This window comes from Corythoichthys intestinalis, chromosome 14 (genome assembly GCF_030265065.1).
Source record: "Corythoichthys intestinalis isolate RoL2023-P3 chromosome 14, ASM3026506v1, whole genome shotgun sequence".
Taxonomy (NCBI): Eukaryota; Metazoa; Chordata; class Actinopteri; order Syngnathiformes; family Syngnathidae; genus Corythoichthys; species Corythoichthys intestinalis.
Window position 1 is genome coordinate 15,787,803 of NC_080408.1, and position 20,274 is coordinate 15,808,076.

The following is a 20,274-nucleotide window of genomic DNA, read 5'->3' on the forward strand; positions in this document are numbered from 1 at the left end:
TTGGTCACCAACAAACAAGCAAGATTTCTGGCTGTCAAAGAGGTCTAACTTCTTCTAACGAGGTCCAACAAGGCTCCACTCGTTACCTGTATTAATGGCACCTGTTTTAACTCATTATCGGTATAAAAGACACCTGTCCACAATCTCAGTCAGTCACACTCCAAACTCCACTATGGCCAAGACCAAAGAGCTGTCGAAGGACACCAGAGACAAAATTGTAGACCTGCACCAGGCTGGGAAGACTGAATCTACAACAGGTAAAACGCTTGGTGTAAAGAATCAACTGTGGGAGAAATTATTAGAAAATGGAAGACATACAAGACCACTGATAATCTCCCTCGATCTTGGGCTCCATGCAAGATCATGCAAAAATCCCAAAACCACACGGGGGGACCTAGTGAATGACCTACAGAGAGCTGGGACCACAGTAACAAAGGCTTCTATCAGTAACACAATGCGCTGCCAGGGACTCAAATCCTGTCTGCCAGACATGTCCCCCTGCTGAAGACAGTACACGCCCAGGCCTGTCTGCGGTTTGCTAGGGAGCATTTGGATGATCCAGAAGAGGACTGGGAGAATGTGTTATGGTCAGATGAAACCAAAATTTCAAGGTCCTGGAGTGGCCTAGCCAGTTTCCAAATCTCAACCCCATAGAAAATCTGCGGAGGGAGTTGAAAGTCTGTGTTGCCCAACGACAGCCCCAAAACATCACTGCACTAGAGGAGATCTGCATGGAGGAATGGGCCAAAATACCAGCAAAAGTATATGAAAAGCTTGTGAAGAGTTACAGAAAACGTTTGGCCTCCGTTATTGCCAACACAGGGTACATAACAAAGTATTGAGATGAACTTTTCGTATTGACCAAATACTTATTTTCCACCCTGATTTGCAAACAAATTTTTTAAAAATCAAACAATGGGATTTTTTTTTTCCCCCCTCATTCTGTCTCTCATGGTTGAGGTTTACCCATGTTGACAATTACAGGCCTCTTTATTATTTTCAAGTGGGAGAACTTGCACAATTAGTGGTTGACTAAATACTTATTTGCCCCACTTTACATATTGAATCAAGGATGCCTTTCAGCACAAATTTAGTTGAAGGCCAAATATTATTCTTTCCCCAAGTGGTTTAAAACAGACGCACCTTCATTACGGTGTTGACAGCGCTTTTTGTAAAATGGCTCATTTTATTACGCTACCCCCTGAGTGGATAACTGACATACATATTGGATCAATCAGGTAGTCCAATTCACAATACAAAAGATCAGCATACCAGGCTAACCAGTTGTGTGATAGCTTGGCCTTCCCACAGCAACTTGGCAGAGCACCACCTTTTTGGAGAGACTGCTGAAGCTGACGCCCAACGGCTTTAGCCTGCTGCACAGCTGAGCGTCAACTGTAATCAGCAAGAGCAGCGCTTATTCAATCCTCCCTAATTATACAAGTTGGAGGCAGTAGCTGAGGTTCTCTTTGGGAGTGACCAGGATGGATAGGATCAGGAATAATATCAGAGGGATAGCGCATGTTAGAGGTAAAGTCAGAGAGGCCAGACTGAGATGGTTTGGGCATGTCCAGAGGAGAGATCGTGAGTATATTGGCAAAAGGATGCTGCATTTCCATATGCCAGGCAGGAGGTCTAGAGCAGGGGTCTTTTTTTTCACGGACCGGTGTTCTGTCAAATTTTGCTAAAAATTATAAAATTATGCTTCCAAAGATTTTGTGGTGGTGAAAAAAGCCCTCTTTTATATTCAGTTGGACTCTCAATGTTATCCAACGGTGCTAAAAAAAACTATTTACATCATAAACATACACGTGCAACACGAAAATGGCGTAAATTAATGCTTAACGACACGGCGAAGTCGTTAAGTGAGAGAGCTGTGTGCAGCTAACATGGCAAACGTAAGTTAATATTTGGCACATGCCAAATTTTTCAGAACACCGGCAATGTGCGGCAGAAAAATACAGCAAATATATAATAACATTTGTTTTTAGCCCCGTCGTGTTAAGTGCAGGGAAAATACAACTCACCCGCTGAATTAGTGGGAGGCCTGAGATTGTTACAATGAGACGAGATGGTCCTGAGATGGGAGAGTGGGAGAAGCCTGCCTCAAAAAGATACGATGTTGGAAATTGTAGCAGTTTTCAGTGTCAGGATATTCTGAAATGACTAATCCAGAACCTCGGTAGAGTTGTCGTCTCAAATGTACGTTTAAGGTCGCCGTCATTCACGATCTCTACAAGCCGATATTCCTGTTGCACAGACATGCTCGAATCACTCGGTTTATTCACATACGGGTCACAGATCCACTCCTTCGCAGTTCGTGGGTTTTTAGTGATTGGGAAGTAGCATAGATTTTGTTTTCTTCAAGGTTGTAGGCTCGTCTTCTAGCTCGTCAGGTGCCTTTTTTTCCGTAAAAAATCTGTTCAAAGATGTCTGTTTTCAGTCATTCTAGTGTGGGGGCTAATTATTTCCGGGAACAAATGTGATGCGCCCGCCCTACGTCATACATCGTTATCGAGGACAAGCGCACATAGATATACAAAACAAGATTTACTGCGAGCAGTCCAATCAATGGATTTCTATGACGACATTCTATCCTTTAATATTATATCTAGAGTAGACAGGGATATTGGTGTGTTAAGGGGCACACGCCAAAGTTTATTTGGCCAGAAAGCAGTCATTAATAAGTTATTATTTCTGTGCGGCTAGGTAGCAAATGCGCCAAAGACCCATACCGGTCTGCCGTCTAGAGGACAACCGAAGAGGTTTATGGATGTAGTTAAAGAGGACATGAAGGTAGTTGGTGTGAGAGAAGAGGATGCAGAGGATAGAGCTAGCTAGAGACAACTGATTCCTTGTAGCGACCCCTGAAGGGAAAAGCTGAAAGGAAAAGGCGCGTCGTTTAACGCACCGTTTGGTTGATTTGCTGACTACCATTGACACCTGAAGAAAAATGACATCGAAGAAGAGGATTCAACCAATCAGAAGAAGGCGACTGTGACCAAAGTTCAACATTTTTGTGCAGGGATGTTGGTTAGGTGCAGGGTACTGGGTAAGGAAGGCAGGACCTTGAATTGGGAGGCGGGCACTGAGTCTTTGTTATGTAGGAAAGTTACAGAAGTACGAAACAGCTAGTTTAACCTCCGTTTTTGGAAAAAGGGCCAAACAACAAAAGTACTTAACTATTTTCTTCGCGATTTTTTTTTTGTTTAGCTTCATTGACAATGCCATATATTTGACCATATTTAAGTTAAATAGGGTGAAAAACATAATATGGGGTCTTTAATAACCACCACACACTGAGTTTCTCTGCCCAAGACATTAAGTAACTAGGCTGACGTGCAATGTAGTCATTTACAGAGTTGCTCTGCAGCAAGAGTGGAAGACCGTTACCCTTCCTGTTGCTTACCTAATATGTTCCGTGTGGGTGGCATGTTCTGTGTTGTTGTCTATCTATCCAATAGGGGTTATTAAAAATGTACACTGTCCCTACAGGCCACCCCCTGTCATTAAAATTTAGTAAAGGAGGCCTCAGTTGGGTTTCAGGTTGGGGATTAATTTTTTAGAAGCTACACAAGCATCAACAGCTAAGGGCTCTGGCCTGTGTATACTGTTATCACCATGTTGCTGACTCTGCTGGCACCTTTTTTCTACAATTGCTTACTTTATGCATGACAAAAAGTCAGCGTAAACTGTAAAATGACGCTCGGGGTGGTTATGCTCGTTTATTTTGTACTGCTCGTTGACACGGAGGCAGATCAAAAAGGTGAGTTTGTTATCGTAGCTTGCAGATGCCTGTTCTCATGCGTCTGTTTAGGATTTTGGTTAAACTGAATTCTACTTTCAAAGTTGAATTCTGATCCTGCAAAAAAAGGCGTACAGCAATTTTATGGATTTGGAAAGAAGCACTTTACTGCAGATCACAATTAAAAATATTTAGCAAAACAAATAGAGTATGCCTTCAATTAAAACCGTATGTGAAATAATCTGGTTTGTGCCAAACAAAAGATAATATAGTGACCCTAATAAATAGGTTATTATGCTACGTTTTCCCCCCAAGGCATAAAATGTGGAGGCATCCTTTCTGCGCCGTCCGGCAACCTATCCAGTCCAAACTTCCCAGACTTCTATCCATTCAACATCCTCTGTTCATGGCTCATTGTTGTACCGGAAGGTTCTTCAGTGCTGCTGACATTCCACTACTTTGAGTTAGAGTATCACACCAGCTGCGCCTACGATCACATCAAGATCTACAATGGCGTGGCCGGTGACGAGGGCAACCTACTAGGGACCTTCTGCGGTGATGCACCCCCACCAGCCTTTACCTCATCCTGGAATGTCATGTCAATCATCTTTCGGTCTGATCGTCACGTAGCGCACAGGGGCTTCAGTTTGGGCTACAGGAAAGGTAGAGTATGTAATTCTACCATTTGTCTTGGTTCAAAATTTTGAAGGAAAAAGTGGACAGATGAATCAATGGATGGCTGTCAAGACAGTGATGTCTGGAAATAGATGAATGAGTAGATGGATTATGAACATCTAGAAAGGTCAAAATAGATGGGTGGATAAGTTAGTTGACAGACATATTAGATGTCATTATTGTATACTGTGCAAGTGTATGTATCATTGGATTTGTATTTCTCTTGTGCAGACATGTGCGGCGGTGTACTAACGGGCCTGTCGGGCGTCATCTCAAGCCCGGGTTACCCGGCTGAGTACAGCAATGACGCTGACTGCACGTGGCTCATTCGTGTGTCCAACAGCAGCGCCGTCACTCTTCTTTTCCTGGATTTCCAGATGGAAAATAACGAAGGCTGCCACTTTGACTATGTGGCCCTGTTTGACGGCCCCACCGTGACGCATCACCACCTGGGGACGTACTGCGGGACCGACAAACCCCCCACTACCGTCACCACAGCCAACCAGCTGCTGCTCGTCTTCAAATCAGATTTCAACATCGGGGGACGAGGCTTCAAGGCGTACTACTACTCTGGTACCTTATCTTGTAGGTTTTTCAAAATGTACACTTCAGATAGGGCTTAAACCCACAATCCCTGGTTTGGAAAAGCCCTTTCAGACATATGGGGAAATCTGGTAATGTTCCAGTATATTAGCTGGGTCGTGCTCATGTCTGAAAGAAATTACAGTGATACCTCTACTTTTGATCGTCTCTACATACAGAATTTTCAGGTTACCATAGGTCTCAATGAGAAAATATTGCATTGTGTTACAAAGGAAATTTCAGGATACAAAAGGCAAAAATACAGTATGGACTGCTACTCGCAGCTTCCAGAGCTGAACGTAACATAATTATAGCTTCTCTGCCATTGGCTATTGCCTAGCATCTTCCTGGCATCCAACTGGCTAAGAAGGGCTTCTACTGCATGTGTATGTGTGTATCCAAGATTCCTCTTCATTCGCCCCTCTGGCTATGAGGTGTTCCGACAGCGTTACGTGGGTGTGTTAACTTTTATTCTTTATTCTGTTCGTTTGTTACATGCACAACTCTCATTTTAAATTTATTTGTGCAACAATCTAATTGTAACATGTACTGTATGTGTTACGTTTTGATGCATTTTTATGCTTTATAAAAGATTTAGGTCAGAATTTGGGGGGGGGGGCTTGGAATGGATTTGGGCATTTATATTGAAAATGCGTCTCCACTTGCAGAATTTTCAGTTTGAAAAACTACGGTACTTCCAGAACCAATTAATTTCGTAAGTAGAGGTACAACTGTACCAGGTTGCTTGACTCAGACATACCCTGCAAATTTACCGCGCCATGCACTAGTCAAATGTCTGGAATTTTCCTGGGTCGCTTTATGTCTGAATGCTGCAGGCTATGTCCACATCAGAGTGCAGGCGCTAATGACGCAGCTATCTCATGACTGGACTACATTTCCTCATTTATTTGACCATAAGATGGGAAAACATTTAAGAAGCAGTAAACAAAGAACTTATTTACTTACTTAATAAGAAACTAGAGAACTGTTCTCTGATCTTAGGGCTTAGGAAGAGACTGTTAACTTCTGAATGGGACGGTATAGGACTCTGCCTGAGCAATGACAGTAAACGTGTTCATTGCATGTTTCCTCGTATTATCATATTTTAAATAAACAATGTGATTGAGGATGTGACGTTCTGTACGGCCTTTACAAATGAATGGGTCAGATCGGTTCAGTAAATTAACTATTTCTTCAGAGGAATCTACGAATAAAATACATTTATCAGGCATCATGTCGTGCCAGAGTCGCATGCTGCACGAGCTGGGTAAATACTGATACATTTACCTATGTCTGGCAGCCACTGCCCAGGAAGATTGCAGGTCACATTAACCCGAAATGTTGCGTTATATTACTGTATGTCTGAAAGCAGCATTAGTTGTTAGTAGTCTACCACTTTCTCAGTATTTTAGCTTTCCTGTTACTGCTCTGGTCATACTGATAACATCCCACAGGTAAACTTTCCTTTTTCAAGTTATGGTAAATAATTGCCTTTTGTAAAACTTCTCACCGTCTAGGAGAATGCCAACAGGTGCTGTCGGACGTGGGCGGCAACTTCAGCAGCCCTAATTTCCCGCACATCTACCCGAACAACATCAACTGCCACTGGAGCATATCGCTAGCAGCTGGCTACCGTATCAAGCTCTTTTTCCCTGTGATGGACCTGGAGGGCCGCAACAGCCTGACTGATGCATGCGACTACGACTGGGTGGCCGTGTACGACGGTGAACGCCAGGCAGTGGATGCGATGCTGGGACGTTGGTGCGGCGCCGAGAGACCACGATCACTCGTCTCTCGAGGCAACAAGATGCTGGTGGTTCTTAGCACGGACAGAGACAAGGCGCACAGAGGCTTCACCGCTTCTTATCTCGGAGGTAAAACCGAAATCACAAATTCATTCAGGATTGAGAGTTTACTGATATCCTCTGAAGCCATCAACCCATCCAGGGGATTATGGCTCTTTTACCCCGATCACACTGTTGCCTTCACTATCCACATATTCTCTCATTTTTTTCCTTCTGCTCATGGTATTTCTTCACCACACCCACTATCTTCTGATACTCATCCAGCACCACTATAGCAGGCTCGATCGCTGTCATCAGTTTGTCAGTCCAGATTACTAAATCTCACAGGTTGTAGGCCTGGTTATTCTCGACCCTCTACAGTGAATTCTGCCATCTTGATTCTGGAAACTCCTGTCTAGTTTGTATAAATACTTCCATTTACGATTATAGTATTCCCATTACCTGGTTATGCCTCTCCGTTAATGCCTTGCCCTCCTGCATCTTCAACCTGCTGTCATCCACAGTCTCTGGGGGTTTTGCACATCACGGACCGTGGACCCTGTCTGATGTACTTTGTAGTAGACCCCTAATGAGCTTTTGTCTATTGCTTTGTTTTTCTGCTGCCATTAGTGCCTCTGTACTGTCTTTCTGTCCAGTATTTTCCAGCAGTATTTATTCTTAGTAGGGCTGTCGAACGATTAAAAATTTTATTAATCACAGCTTAAAAATTAATTAATCGTAATTAATTGCAATTCAAACCATCTCTAAAATATCCCATATTTTTCTGTAAATTAGTGTTGGAATGGAAAGATAAGACAAGATGGATATATACATTCAACATACTGTACATAAGTACTGTATTTGTTTATTATAACAATAAATTAAGATAGCATTAACATTATTAACATTCTGTTAAAGCGATCCATGGATAGAAACACTTGTAGTTCTTAAAAGATAAATGTTAGTACAAGTTATAGAAATTTTATATTAAAACCCCTCTTAATGTTTTCGTTTGAATAAAATTTGTAAAATTTTCAACAACAACAAAAAAAAAACTAGTAGCTCGCCATTGTTGATATCAATAATTACACAATGCTCATGGTGCTGAAACCCATAAAATCAGTCGCCAGCAGAGGGCGACAAAACACCATAAAACACAAGTAACAATTGGACATGATACTGTGCTGTCATTTTAATCTGTTTGAGCGGGGCATGTGCGTTAAATGCGTGATATATTTTAACGTGATTAATTTAAAAAATTAATTACCGCCCGTTAATGCGATAATTTTGACAGCCCTAATTCTTAGTGTCAAACAAAATCTGTCAATGGTACATGCCTTCCGAGGCTCGTCTTTAAATAAATATCCGTCTGGTTCCTTATTCTTCAGCTTGTTACCTGAGACATTCATTTCGCAAATCACTCTTGGGTAGTGCTCTGTGATATCTTTATATCACAGTATTGATATGCCACAACATAATAAATTTTGTATTATTTGGTTTAAAAAAAAAAAAAAAAAAATCGGTGAGAAACGGCAGCCTTGGAGTCGAAGTGGCTGGGGAGAGGGAAGTCTAGGCTTCCTGCTAAAGCTGCTGCCTCCGCGACCCGACCCCGGACTAAGCAGTAGATGATGATGATGGTGGTAAAAAATTATTACAATTAGGACACACTTTTTTTTTTTTTTTCCATTTAAATTAAACTGGCCTGCCGCAAAGTAGCAAGTAGTCCTGCAACCTTAAATTATTCAGAGTGTAAACAAAAGCAGCACAATAGGACACATATTTTTGTTCAAATGTTAAAACATATGCAAATACTTGTTTGTTGTGGTTTTGACTTTTATATTAAGTTAGAATCATTATTATTAATAATTAATATGAATATTATACTAGTATGTGTTGCTATATGTTTAATTCTCTTGGATGCAATACTCACATACAGTGGCAGGAGTATGGAGATAGAATAGTGCCAAAAGAAGTGAGGTTGTAAAATGAAAATTCTTCCTGTAAAATGACCATTTTTAACTAAAAAACACTTGTATTACCGACTTTTTCCTTTTGTAATAAACATGAAAAAAACACAATGTAAAAAATACATTATACAAGTGTTTTTTTTCCAATTACAAGTGATTTTTTTTTGTTCTACGGGTGTTTTTTCTTAGCTACAGGTTAAAAAGTTTTGTCTCACCCTTGTCGCGTTTTATGAGACAAAAAAAATACTCGTAACCTAGTTTTAAAATAAAAACATACCTGTAAAATGACTCATCTTAACTAAAAAACACTTGTATTTTAACTAAAAAAACACTTGTATTTCCAAAATTTTTCGTTGTGAAATAAACATGAAAAAACAATATTATAAAATTTCTTCAAGTGTTTTTTTTTCCTCATTTACAAGTGATTTTTTTTGTTCTACGGGTGTTTTTTCTTAGCTACAGGTTAAAAAGTTTTGTCTCACCCTTGTCGCGTTTTATGAGACAAAAAAAATACTTGTAACCTAGTTTTAAAATAAAAACATACCTGTAAAATGACTCATCTTAACTAAAAAACACTTGTATTTTAACTAAAAAAACACTTGTATTTCCAAATTTTTCGTTGTGAAATAAACATGAAAAAACAATATTAAAAAATTTCTTCAAGTGTTTTTTTCCCCCATTTACAAGTGATTTTTTTTTATTTTTCTACAGGTGTTTTTTTCTTTGCTACAGGTGAAAAAGTTTCGTCTCACCCCTTGTGGCGTTTTCTGAGACAAAAGTCACTTGTAACCAAAGATGAAAAAATCTACTTGTACATCGAAATAATATGTTGTAAAACACAAAAATATCATTCCAAGTCGTGGTCAAAAGAAGACGTTAGTTAAGAAAGAACACAATCTAGTGAATAGTTCTTCGGGTGTTTTATCTTTAATAATCTACAAGTGTTTTCTGAGCATGTACAACTAAATTTCGGCCCAAGCATGTGATGTGAGGCAAAATTCAGACCAATTGGAACGGCGATTGTTCAGGAGGAGGGCGGGACACACCATTGCCGACCTGCTCCTTCTTGCTTTATTCATCACGGCAGAGTACGACAGAAATGGCAGAGCACGCTCAGGTAAGAAGTTCCGTGGAATTAATGTTTTCTCATGAATGTCATTCAGTTAAAGATTTATCAAGCGTATATAATCATAATTCGTGTCAACATCAAGTGAATTTCGCCTTCCTAAGAAAGGCACGAAAATCGACGACGAGCCAATTATACGCTTGATAAATCTTTAACTGAATGACATTCATGAGAAAACATTAATTCCACGGAACTTCTTACCTGAGCGTGCTCTGCCATTTCTGTCGTACTCTGCCGTGATGAATAAAGCAAGAAGGAGCAGGTCGGCAATGGTGTGTCCCGCCCTCCTCCTGAACAATCGCCGTTCCGATTGGTCTGAATTTTGCCTCACATCACATGCTTGGGCCGAAATTTAGTTGTACATGCTCAGAAAACACTTGTAGATTATTAAAGATAAAACACCCGAAGAACTATTCACTAGATTGTGTTCTTTCTTAACTAACGTCTTCTTTTGACCACGACTTGGAATGATATTTTTGTGTTTTACAACATATTATTTCGATGTACAAGTAGATTTTTTCATCTTTGGTTACAAGTGACTTTTGTCTCAGAAAACGCCACAAGGGGTGAGACGAAACTTTTTCACCTGTAGCAAAGAAAAAAACACCTGTAGAAAAATAAAAAAATCACTTGTAAATGGGGGAAAAAAACACTTGAAGAAATTTTTTAATATTGTTTTTTCATGTTTATTTCACAACGAAAAATTTGGAAATACAAGTGTTTTTTTAGTTAAAATACAAGTGTTTTTTAGTTAAGATGAGTCATTTTACAGGTATGTTTTTATTTTAAAACTAGGTTACAAGTATTTTTTTTGTCTCATAAAACGCGACAAGGGTGAGACAAAACTTTTTAACCTGTAGCTAAGAAAAAACACCCGTAGAACAAAAAAAATCACTTGTAAATGAGGAAAAAAAACACTTGAAGAAATTTTATAATATTGTTTTTTCATGTTTATTTCACAACGAAAAAATTTGGAAATACAAGTGTTTTTTTAGTTAAAATACAAGTGTTTTTTAGTTAAGATGAGTCATTTTACAGGTATGTTTTTATTTTAAAACTAGGTTACGAGTATTTTTTTTGTCTCATAAAACGCGACAAGGGTGAGACAAAACTTTTTAACCTGTAGCTAAGAAAAAACACCCGTAGAACAAAAAAAAATCACTTGTAATTGGAAAAAAAACACTTGTATAATGTATTTTTTACATTGTGTTTTTTTCATGTTTATTACAAAAGGAAAAAGTCGGTAATACAAGTGTTTTTTAGTTAAAAATGGTCATTTTACAGGAAGAATTTTCATTTTACAACCTCACTTCTTTTGGCACTATTCTATCTCCATACAGGAGGAGCCAAAGATGGGGATATCTTGAGGCCGAGAACTGACACTACTATGGAAATGGAATCCCAAAATGTAGGAAGTCAGCACAAATTGGGCACCATCTACTGTCCAAAATGTGCATTGCAGAAACAGGTCTATTAACGCGGTAATGACAAGAGACGTAAAATGTTGAATGTTTTATATCGTTTTGGCAATATGTATCGTTACATCGTACAACAATACCCCTGGGTATTATTTTCTGATGTATTCTTGGAGACCTGGTCTTTCCTTCAGGATAGCATATGTCAGTCACTAAAACCCTCCTCTTTCCTCTTTGCATTCAACTTCAAAATACTGTACTTGACTTGAGGTGGAACCCTCCATGCATCTCCAGGAGTGTCTTGTTAGGTGATAGGTGGGATACCTGATTACTGTCATTCTGCAAGTGTATATTGTAATTGTATTCTTCCCATTCAGGTGACTATTCAGGTTCTGCCTCAGCGTCTTACGCTGTGGCTGCTCTTCAAGATCACCATTTTCCTTTGGAATTCTAAATTATTCATATCTGTAGTGTATGCACAACTATTGCTGCCATAAGGGAGTTCAAAATTCAAATCGCGTCCGTGATCCTCTTCTTCGTATGAATGCCGAGTGACAAGCTGATGTCATTGCTCTATGTCTTTGTGAGGTGAATCAAGGAGGTGATGTCACAGTTCTTCTTGGCATACAGCATGATGTAATCTATGTAGAGGAGGTGGCTGATCATTGATCCACTTCTGAACAGATAGCCGAAGCCACACTTGGCAATAAGATGACCTAAAGAGTTCAGGCCTCTGCGGAACAGAAGTGAGGACAGAACTGCTTGGAATATGCCACATTTTATCTTTGTCTGTGCAAGTGGCTTTGAATTAGCCTCCAGAGTTGTCTTCCACCGCCTTAATGAGCCCTTCATTAAGGTTCTTAGGATCCTGTTGACATTATACGGTTCCAGGCACTCCTATATCCATGTGTGTGACATGAAGTCAATGTAGTCAATCTAAGCAGTTCCCCAGGTTGGTGCTTCTGGTTTTGCAGTCTTGGGTAATTGCACCATCAACTATTTGCTTGTGTTTGGCTCACCTTCTCCTTCCAAATTTAAAGAATGTTTTCTAAAGCCTCAAAACATTCCATAGATGTGTGATTCACTGTTTGTCCAAACGTAGTCTGCAACTGGATTTTGTTGACCAGATCACGATGTACCCCCATTCCTCAGCCAAAATTTGTTGTATAGCCTCAATCGTATCTCGACCCTAAGGCCAAGTACTGTAGAAATTGGAAAAAAGATGGTGTATAAAAACCATGTAGTGGTAGAGAGCATCCTAGAGTGAGGATTTGCAGAGCAGAAATTTGATGAATGCATTTAAAAATGTAAAACATAAAGTGTTTTTTAAATTGTTTTCATTTATTTTCTGTCACATATCATAGTGGTGCCTGTGAATGTGAGCTGCACCAGGTCAGAGTTCACCATCCTGATACCTCAGAAGTCATTACCCCAGCTGGACCGTGAACGCATCTATCTGGGCAACCCCTCGTGCACCGCCCAACTGACAGCCACTTCTTACAAAATCCTTGCACAGTTTGTTAACTGTGGCACAGCCAGCCAGAAGCACCGTAACGTTACCATGCTGGTCAACAAGCTCTACATTGATTTCTCCGATGGCGAACGGAACAATGTGCAGGAGTACAAGGTGCAGTGTGACGCAATGCGCAAGTTGGCCTCAGCGTCCATCGTCTCAGTGGAGGAGCGTCGGCTGGAGGAGGAGGCAATGCAGGTCGACGCTGCCGGCGTAGGGCCTGAAGTGGTGTTCGCTGAGGCCGAGCCCCACGATCTCAGCGATATTGTCTTCATCAGTATCTGCGTCCTGGCAGTCATCCTCATGGTGATTGCCATCGTCTGGCTCGTCTTGCTTTAGCGGCCGAATTTCTTTGGCCACGACATTGGGTACAAAATTGAATGCAAGAGCCGCATCAAAAATTTGTACCTTGAAATAAAAATGCACGGTTGTAGACTACCACCGTATCCCCTCCCACTTATAAACAAAGAACAGCGGGGGAGGACTTTTTAGGCAAACACAAGCCACAAGATTTAGAGGGGCTCCCAAATGTCTCCCAAAAAGTAGTTAATAAAACTTCTTTGAGTCAAACAATTATTGTTTTAGTCTTAATTCCCATGGTGAATGCTTCAGCTATCGTTAATGCATCATCTCTTTAAATTTGTTGGACTTTCATATTTTAGTGTACATGAGCATATTTTGAAACAGGAAGAGGAGAGCAAAACTGTAATAAAATTGTAAAAGTCAGATTTTACTTAGGACACATTTCAGCCAAAAATAGGCCGGTTACATTTAAACGTTTTAATCTAATTACATCCATAAACTTCGAGGTATTGTTTTACTTCCTTCCCTTGGGATTGCTTTACATTCTTGCGCTTTATTATCATGGAACTGAAACCTACTTTTCTGGCTCTTGTAGAAGACAAAATGATACACCACAAGGTATTCCTACAATTTTGTGCAAGTTTAGTTTTATTTTATATGTTGATGCAGGATTAAAGCATGCCCGCCTTACAGTTCTGAGATCAACTGTTCAATCCCAGGCTCTGGCCTTTTGTGGAGTTTGCATGTTCTCCCCGTACCAGCGAGGATTTTCTCCGGGTACTCCAGTTTCCTCCCGTATGCCAAAAAAATGCACAGTAGGTTGTATGAGCACCAAAATGTCCGTAGGTATGAACGTTGAGTCTGAATGTTTTTTGTGCCCTGTGATTAGCTATCAACTATTTCCTGCCTCCTGTCCATAATCAGCAGGAATAGGCTCTTGCTCCATGAGGGTGATAAACGAAAATAAAGCACTAATCAATTAAAAAAAAACTACACTATGTTTATATTATGACCTATCATGATAGGTTCTGTAATGATAAACGGCATATTTACACCCATAAATGATTAAAAAAAAAAAACATTTGGCTTATAAAAAGCAGGCGTTTCAGAGGCTTATCTCTTATACTTGGACACGAGCTGTGCGACAGAGGACTGGTCCTGCTTCAGCTGAGCTCTGAGCTCAGGCTGTCGCCTGAAGGCGAACACCAGAGCTCGCACCGTCCTGCGGTATGAGCGGCTGACAAGCCTGCCGTTCTGGTGGAACACCTCCCTCTCCGTGTAGTCCACCAAGCCACAGTCTTCCTGGCAGGTACAAGTAGAAATACAAGAAAATATCACCAAACACACTACCTCAGAACATAATCCAATTCACAAGGTCAGCTCTCAGTTTTAATAAGGAATCATTTATATTATCAATGATTGAACTCGGCTCAAACAAACTTTATATATAGTGCTTCTATATAGGCTTATTATCTCAAAACAATACCCAGATGTACGTGCTATAACTACGGTCATTAAGTTGGACTTCACCTTGAGCTCCAGAGCCTCGCCAAGAAGTCTCCTGGCATTGCTCCTGAGCCCTTCGGATTGCTTGTCTGATCGCACTTCGATGGATGGCTTGTTGGAATTTTCCACCACGGACGTCCTCCAGGCCGTGTACACACCAACAGCTACCGAGCTCACATCAGGCTCAGGGTGCTTCCGCAGTTTGTTGACAGTATGACCTGAGGAAGACAAGGAGAATGAAGAGGGAAGGCATTAGAGCTGGGAATCTTTGGGCACCTAACAATTCGATTACGATTACGATTCAGAGGCTCCAGTTCGATTATAAAACGATTACTGATGCACCCCCTTCCTTTTTTTTTTTTTTTTTTTATGTTTGCACATTAGTTCCAAAATTGTTCAAAAATCCTCTCAGGCTAAACCAAACTATTATTTCAGTATCAACTTAACATATAACAGTAAACAAATATACAAAAATAACAGTAAATAAAATACTCCAGTCCCCATTCTGTATCAGCAGCTTTAAACTACATTCAATTAATTTAGTGTTGTGAATCAACCGTTACAGTTGTTAAAATTGCTCCCGTTAGCTACTTGTCAAAGAGACTGGTTAGACACTGGGTAACTTTTCAACCTTAACAAAATATTTTATTTGTGATGATATGTCAACTGACAACTACTTGAATGACACCGTTTATATCTCGAAGGGGTCTGTATTACTTTCACCGCTACTAATTAACTTTGACCAAAATAAAGGAAATACAAACTGCTTCACAGCATACATCACTTCCCCCTTTCCCCATTTGTTATAAAGAGAGAAGTAGACTAGAACTAGCCTGGTACACCAGACTCACCGCTGTTCCAGCTATTGAGTCTGGCCACCATTCAGCGGATACAATTCGTGGCAGGATGGCAGGGCAACAAAAAGTTTTGTCTGAGGAGGACCCCCCCCCCCCCCCCAACTCATCAGCGCTGTCGGGTGAGGGAGGGGCACAGAGCCGGTGGGGGAATACGGTACAAAATCACGTTTCTTATTGTCATCATCGTCATATGCTATTGTCTAGCCACAACTGGATTCATTACATCAATACTATTCATCCGTCACACAGCCACTGGAAACAGAAATGTCGTTTAAGCCATCTGCAGGTGACCGGCAGTCTTCCTTAACTCATTCACTCCCAGCCATTTTCACCGGAGCAAGGCCCTTCGCTCCCAGCCGTTTTACTGAATTTTGACTGATTTTGCAAGGCCCACAGGAAATTCTGTTCTATTGCTATATAAATATGGAACCCACCAAAAGAAAGATTAGACTCTCATCTTTCAGCAGAAAAAAGTAAGTTCCTATCTTTTTCCATTCTTTAGAAATCAGCATTAGAAAATAGCTCAGTTTGAGCATTTTTCCAATTTCTGATGAAAAAAAAAACGGAGAAATTGAACTTTTTGTGAACTAGGGCTGTCCCAAACGACTAATTTTCTCCCGATTAGTCAGCCGACTAATTTTACGATTAGTCGACTAATCTAATAATTTTTATTATTTTTTTTTTTTACTCATTTAGCAATGAAATTTTTGTTGACGCTTATCAATTCACAAAAAACATATTGGAACACTCAAATTATTTATTAAAGTACAAATAAACACGTAAATAACAATAATAAATCACAAATAAACAATGAGTTCAAATGCTGATAGAATTAACTAGTGTAGCCTCCCGATTGAAAAGATGGTCTCTTAAACTGATGGTTTACAACTTTTATTCCATCCTTGATGTAAACACACTGTAAGAGCTACGGTGCACACAAATAAAGCAACATAATTAGAAATTAACAAAAACTTTTCACCTTTTTCCTTTTAAACCTTATTTATATATCAATGAATTGCCTATATGAATTGCATTTACCTTAATTTATTACCTTATCATTGACAATCTCTCCCTTGAGTGCAATCACTGTATATATTTATGACCTTTTAACCTTATATAATTTTCTATACCATAAAATAAACCATAACATGAAATAAACCTTTCAATTAGCATTAAGAACAATAGTAATAGCACTTATAGGCCCATTGTCAATGAAACATTATTATTTAGTAAGGCGACAGCACCCTCTGGTGTACAAAAAATGAAAAAAAAAAAAATTACAAACTGCGTGAAGGCGCTTGAGGTTTTTATTCACGGCCGACGTGCAGCCAAGCTTGGCATTGAAGAGACAGGACAGAAGAGTGTACTCTCCTTTGTTTCTTTGAAATAAGGCAATGTTTTGGACACTCTGGTGCGCTTTTTTTTGGCTTTGTGCCGCTTTCCCCGCTTGCAAACAGAGCATCCGACATTCTAACTTCCCACGCATATATTTTTTTAACCCTTCATTAACCGTCGACGGGATGTTGTGCTCGTCGACGGATTTACGTCATCGATGACGTCGACTATGTCGACTAGTCGGGACAGCTCTATTGTGAACGCATACATTTCAAACATAACTTTGACTTTAACACAGCTATTTATCATAATTTTTTGCTTTAGTTGCATCCCAAACATCTGGATAATGTTTTCCTTTCACAAAATAACAGAAAAAAAAAACAAGCAAATAGAGCTTTTGATAGCAAAGTAACAATTGATTGACACATAACTAACTAAAAGATGACGTTGTGTTGGCCGCGACAGCGGATTAAACTTTTCCCTCATCGTTGCCTATTTCAAAAAGATGAATTTTTTTTTTGTCTCTGCGGGCTCTGCTCGGGAGCAGCACGGACTAAACGGCATACAGTGATCCAGGTCGTTCTGCTCGGTCGTCCAGCACCTGGCATCCCGGGTGTCCTACCGGTTGTACTGCTCGGTCGTCCGCTGCCTGTCATCCATTTGATTTTCTTCTGCCCTCTCTCTTTGCGGCTTGGCCGTTGGTTGCCGTTGAATAGGATTGCGGGTCTTACCAAATGCGCTACTGCCCTCCAGTGGCCAGTTTTATTCCTTTAAAATGGGTTTTGAGCTTTGTGCATTGTATCATAGGCTAGGTTCAAACTACAGGTCTTAATGCACAAATCCGATTTTTTGCCATATCTGTTTTTTTGGCGTGTCAGTTCAGACTGCCTTTGTCCATTGAGACTTGAGACCGTTCAAGTATCACGCATGCGCACTAAGTCGCAGTCCGAGATGCGCTCAGCAAAGATACCCGCATGCGCAGAAGCATAAAAAAAAAAAATTACACATGCTAGCTGTTTGTCATTCCAGAGTGATCATATTTTGAGTTTCAAAAAGAGGACACAAATAACAGACATTAATAATCCCCGTTTAGTCTTATATTCAAAGTTTCTATGGACTGATAGAACGCATACACGCACGAGCCTTGACGTGTGTGCGTGAAATGACGTGGGTGCGTCACTTTGCCCCGACTCAGCCATGTGCCCAATAATAAAATATTGCTCATTCGGCGCACAAAATGAAAATCGAAAATTGTAAGGCTTATTCTTTCCTTCGTTTTATTTTTTTATGACTGTGGTCAAACCCGCTTCGTGCTTAAAAGCAGAGTTCAAGCTAGGCGCAAATGACTACATGGCTGCCGTCCTCCGTGCCTCTTGCTTTTTGCTGACGTAATTGCTGCACGAATTCCGATTTGGGAGTTTTGACAGTTCAGCCCGCCAGTCACGTTCTGAAAAAATGTGGCCCAGATCGGATTTGAACCACATACGAAAGTGACTCAGATCAGATTTGAAATGGTCCACTTCTATGCGACATGTCCTGTTCAGACCTTCAAGTTAATGCCTGACTCACGTCGGAAAAACACGATAAAATCGGATTTGTGCATTAACACCTGTAGTATGAACCTAGCCTAAGACAGATCGGAACCTCTTGATGCCTCTTGTAAAAAAAAAAAAAATGCAAAAGACGTATAAATACGTTTTTGGTACACTGAAGCAATTAAAAATAGATACGTTTTTTGGAGCAAATGAGTTAAGGAAAAACACAACCGCGTATGTGCACCATCGTCGCTAAAATTGACCAAAGCTGAAAAGTTACCTAATGTTGCTTAAAAAATATATTAACAGGGAACACTTAAGTAAATTTTATCAATATTATTTAAAAAAAAAAAAAAAACTTTATTGTTGCAAAGTCTGAGTTCAGCAATATGGCAGCATTGTTTTATTATTATTATCACCTATTTTTGTGGACCTCAGCACCTCCTTGGAAGGTATCTTCTTGCTCAGCTCGTTCAAGGCACTCAACATGTTGTCTCTGCTCTGTCCTGGTAGCTCCAGGATGGACTTGCAACGCAAAATGTCCTCAATGACGACCACCCTCTAGAGAAAAAGTCTCATTAGATAGGGTGGCTCCTATTTGGGTTTAAGTGAAGGAAGACCCCCAAAACTCACCCGTAAGGATTCTATAGTAGCTTGCTTGTAAACCTTCTCGGTGATATTCGACGTTTTAATTGTCCCTCCCTGAGGCAGCCGCACTACAAACTTGTCCATTCTGAGAGAAAAATACGAAACTGAACCCAATTGAGGTAATTTTGAGGACTGCCGCAAATAAAAGAGAACCACAAACTGCTACTAAATCTAGCCGTACCCAGCAATGCTACTGGGCTAACTATGATGCATTTAGATATATAGGAATTTTAAAAATCGCAGAAGAGGAAACTCCAAAATGCCTGCTTTTTCATCTCTGTAGTTTGTCAACATAAACACTCTGAATAAAATAATTTAGTAAACATACTAAATATTTTAAGTAAAGAAATATCCTGTGACAGGCACATTTTCTATCTATTCACATCTAATAGCGCCAACACTTTTGTTTACGTTGTTTTTCAACAAGCAACCCGTATTTTAAATTGGATGTATTTATTTATTTATTTCCCTCACAAAACATTTTCTCTGAATGTTTTATTTAAAAGGAGGACATCCGACTTTTGCAAACGTACACAAGTTAATTTTAATTTTATGTAAATTTTGTTGCGTGTGTTCTTTTGTTACACAGAGTGAATACATATTTAATAAATGTTTGTATATTATAGAGTCATCTATATGTATTTCTATTTGATTTTTTTTTTATATTAAAAAATTGTCATCAAATTACATACAGGATGGAGACACGAAAGAAATGATTTCTTGACATTTAAGATTTCCTTTGTACAAAATTTGTAAAAATTCCAAAATTCCAGGGGTCATCAACGCATCATAACTCACAGATGTGAATACTTAACACATAGATGTTACATGTATACATGGACAGGTCGGAGAAGGATGTTAGTAACCGCCAGCCACCTCAAAGCAGGGAACTTCTCTAGAGGTCTCTGTTGCAGCGACTGGAAGAGCTATTTTCTCCACTAAAATACACTTAACTCGGGAAATCTTGATGGATTTTAAAATGATTTCGTTTATAACAAACCGTATCATTGTTACTATGATTCGGGCTGGATGTTGGGGAAAAAAAGTATTGATATGTATGCGTGAATTAACTGCATCTCTGGCATTTATGGAAAACCAAGTTATATGAAAATCGGCTGGAAAATGAGGAATGTACAATTATTTCAAAGCACATAGCCCATTCACTATAATGTTATGCTTCTCATGTGGCACTGACACAAAATGGCTGACAAATTATAACAGTCCACCCGATCTTCTCCCTGAGCATCTAAAGCTCTATATGTGCGATATCTATGGTTCGACCA

The 20,274-nt window shown here is 39.8% G+C and overlaps 2 protein-coding genes across 3 annotated transcripts; one reads left to right on the plus strand and one right to left on the minus strand.

Moving 5' to 3' along the window:
- The first annotated feature begins 165 nt into the window (after positions 1 to 165).
- On the plus strand, positions 166 to 13,803 carry cdcp2 (CUB domain containing protein 2). Of its 2 annotated transcripts, none has more exons than XM_057857588.1 (5): positions 166 to 257; positions 4,061 to 4,408; positions 4,652 to 4,993; positions 6,520 to 6,876; positions 12,659 to 13,803. In XM_057857588.1, exons 1-5 carry the CDS (start codon positions 173 to 175, stop codon positions 13,144 to 13,146), a joined length of 1,620 nt encoding a protein of 539 aa, XP_057713571.1. In that variant the 5' UTR covers positions 166 to 172; the 3' UTR covers positions 13,147 to 13,803. The 2 variants fall into 2 exon arrangements, with proteins under 2 accessions (XP_057713571.1, XP_057713569.1); XM_057857586.1 differs by lacking the exon at positions 166 to 257 and adding an exon at positions 1,462 to 1,584.
- On the minus strand, positions 13,490 to 19,383 carry tceanc2 (transcription elongation factor A (SII) N-terminal and central domain containing 2). Its single transcript, XM_057857589.1, has 4 exons — positions 18,977 to 19,383; positions 18,763 to 18,904; positions 14,641 to 14,834; positions 13,490 to 14,412 (listed from the first exon to the last, which is right to left on the minus strand). Exons 1-4 carry the CDS (start codon positions 19,073 to 19,075, stop codon positions 14,224 to 14,226), a joined length of 624 nt encoding a protein of 207 aa, XP_057713572.1. The 5' UTR covers positions 19,076 to 19,383; the 3' UTR covers positions 13,490 to 14,223.
- Positions 19,384 to 20,274: the final 891 nt, after the last annotated feature.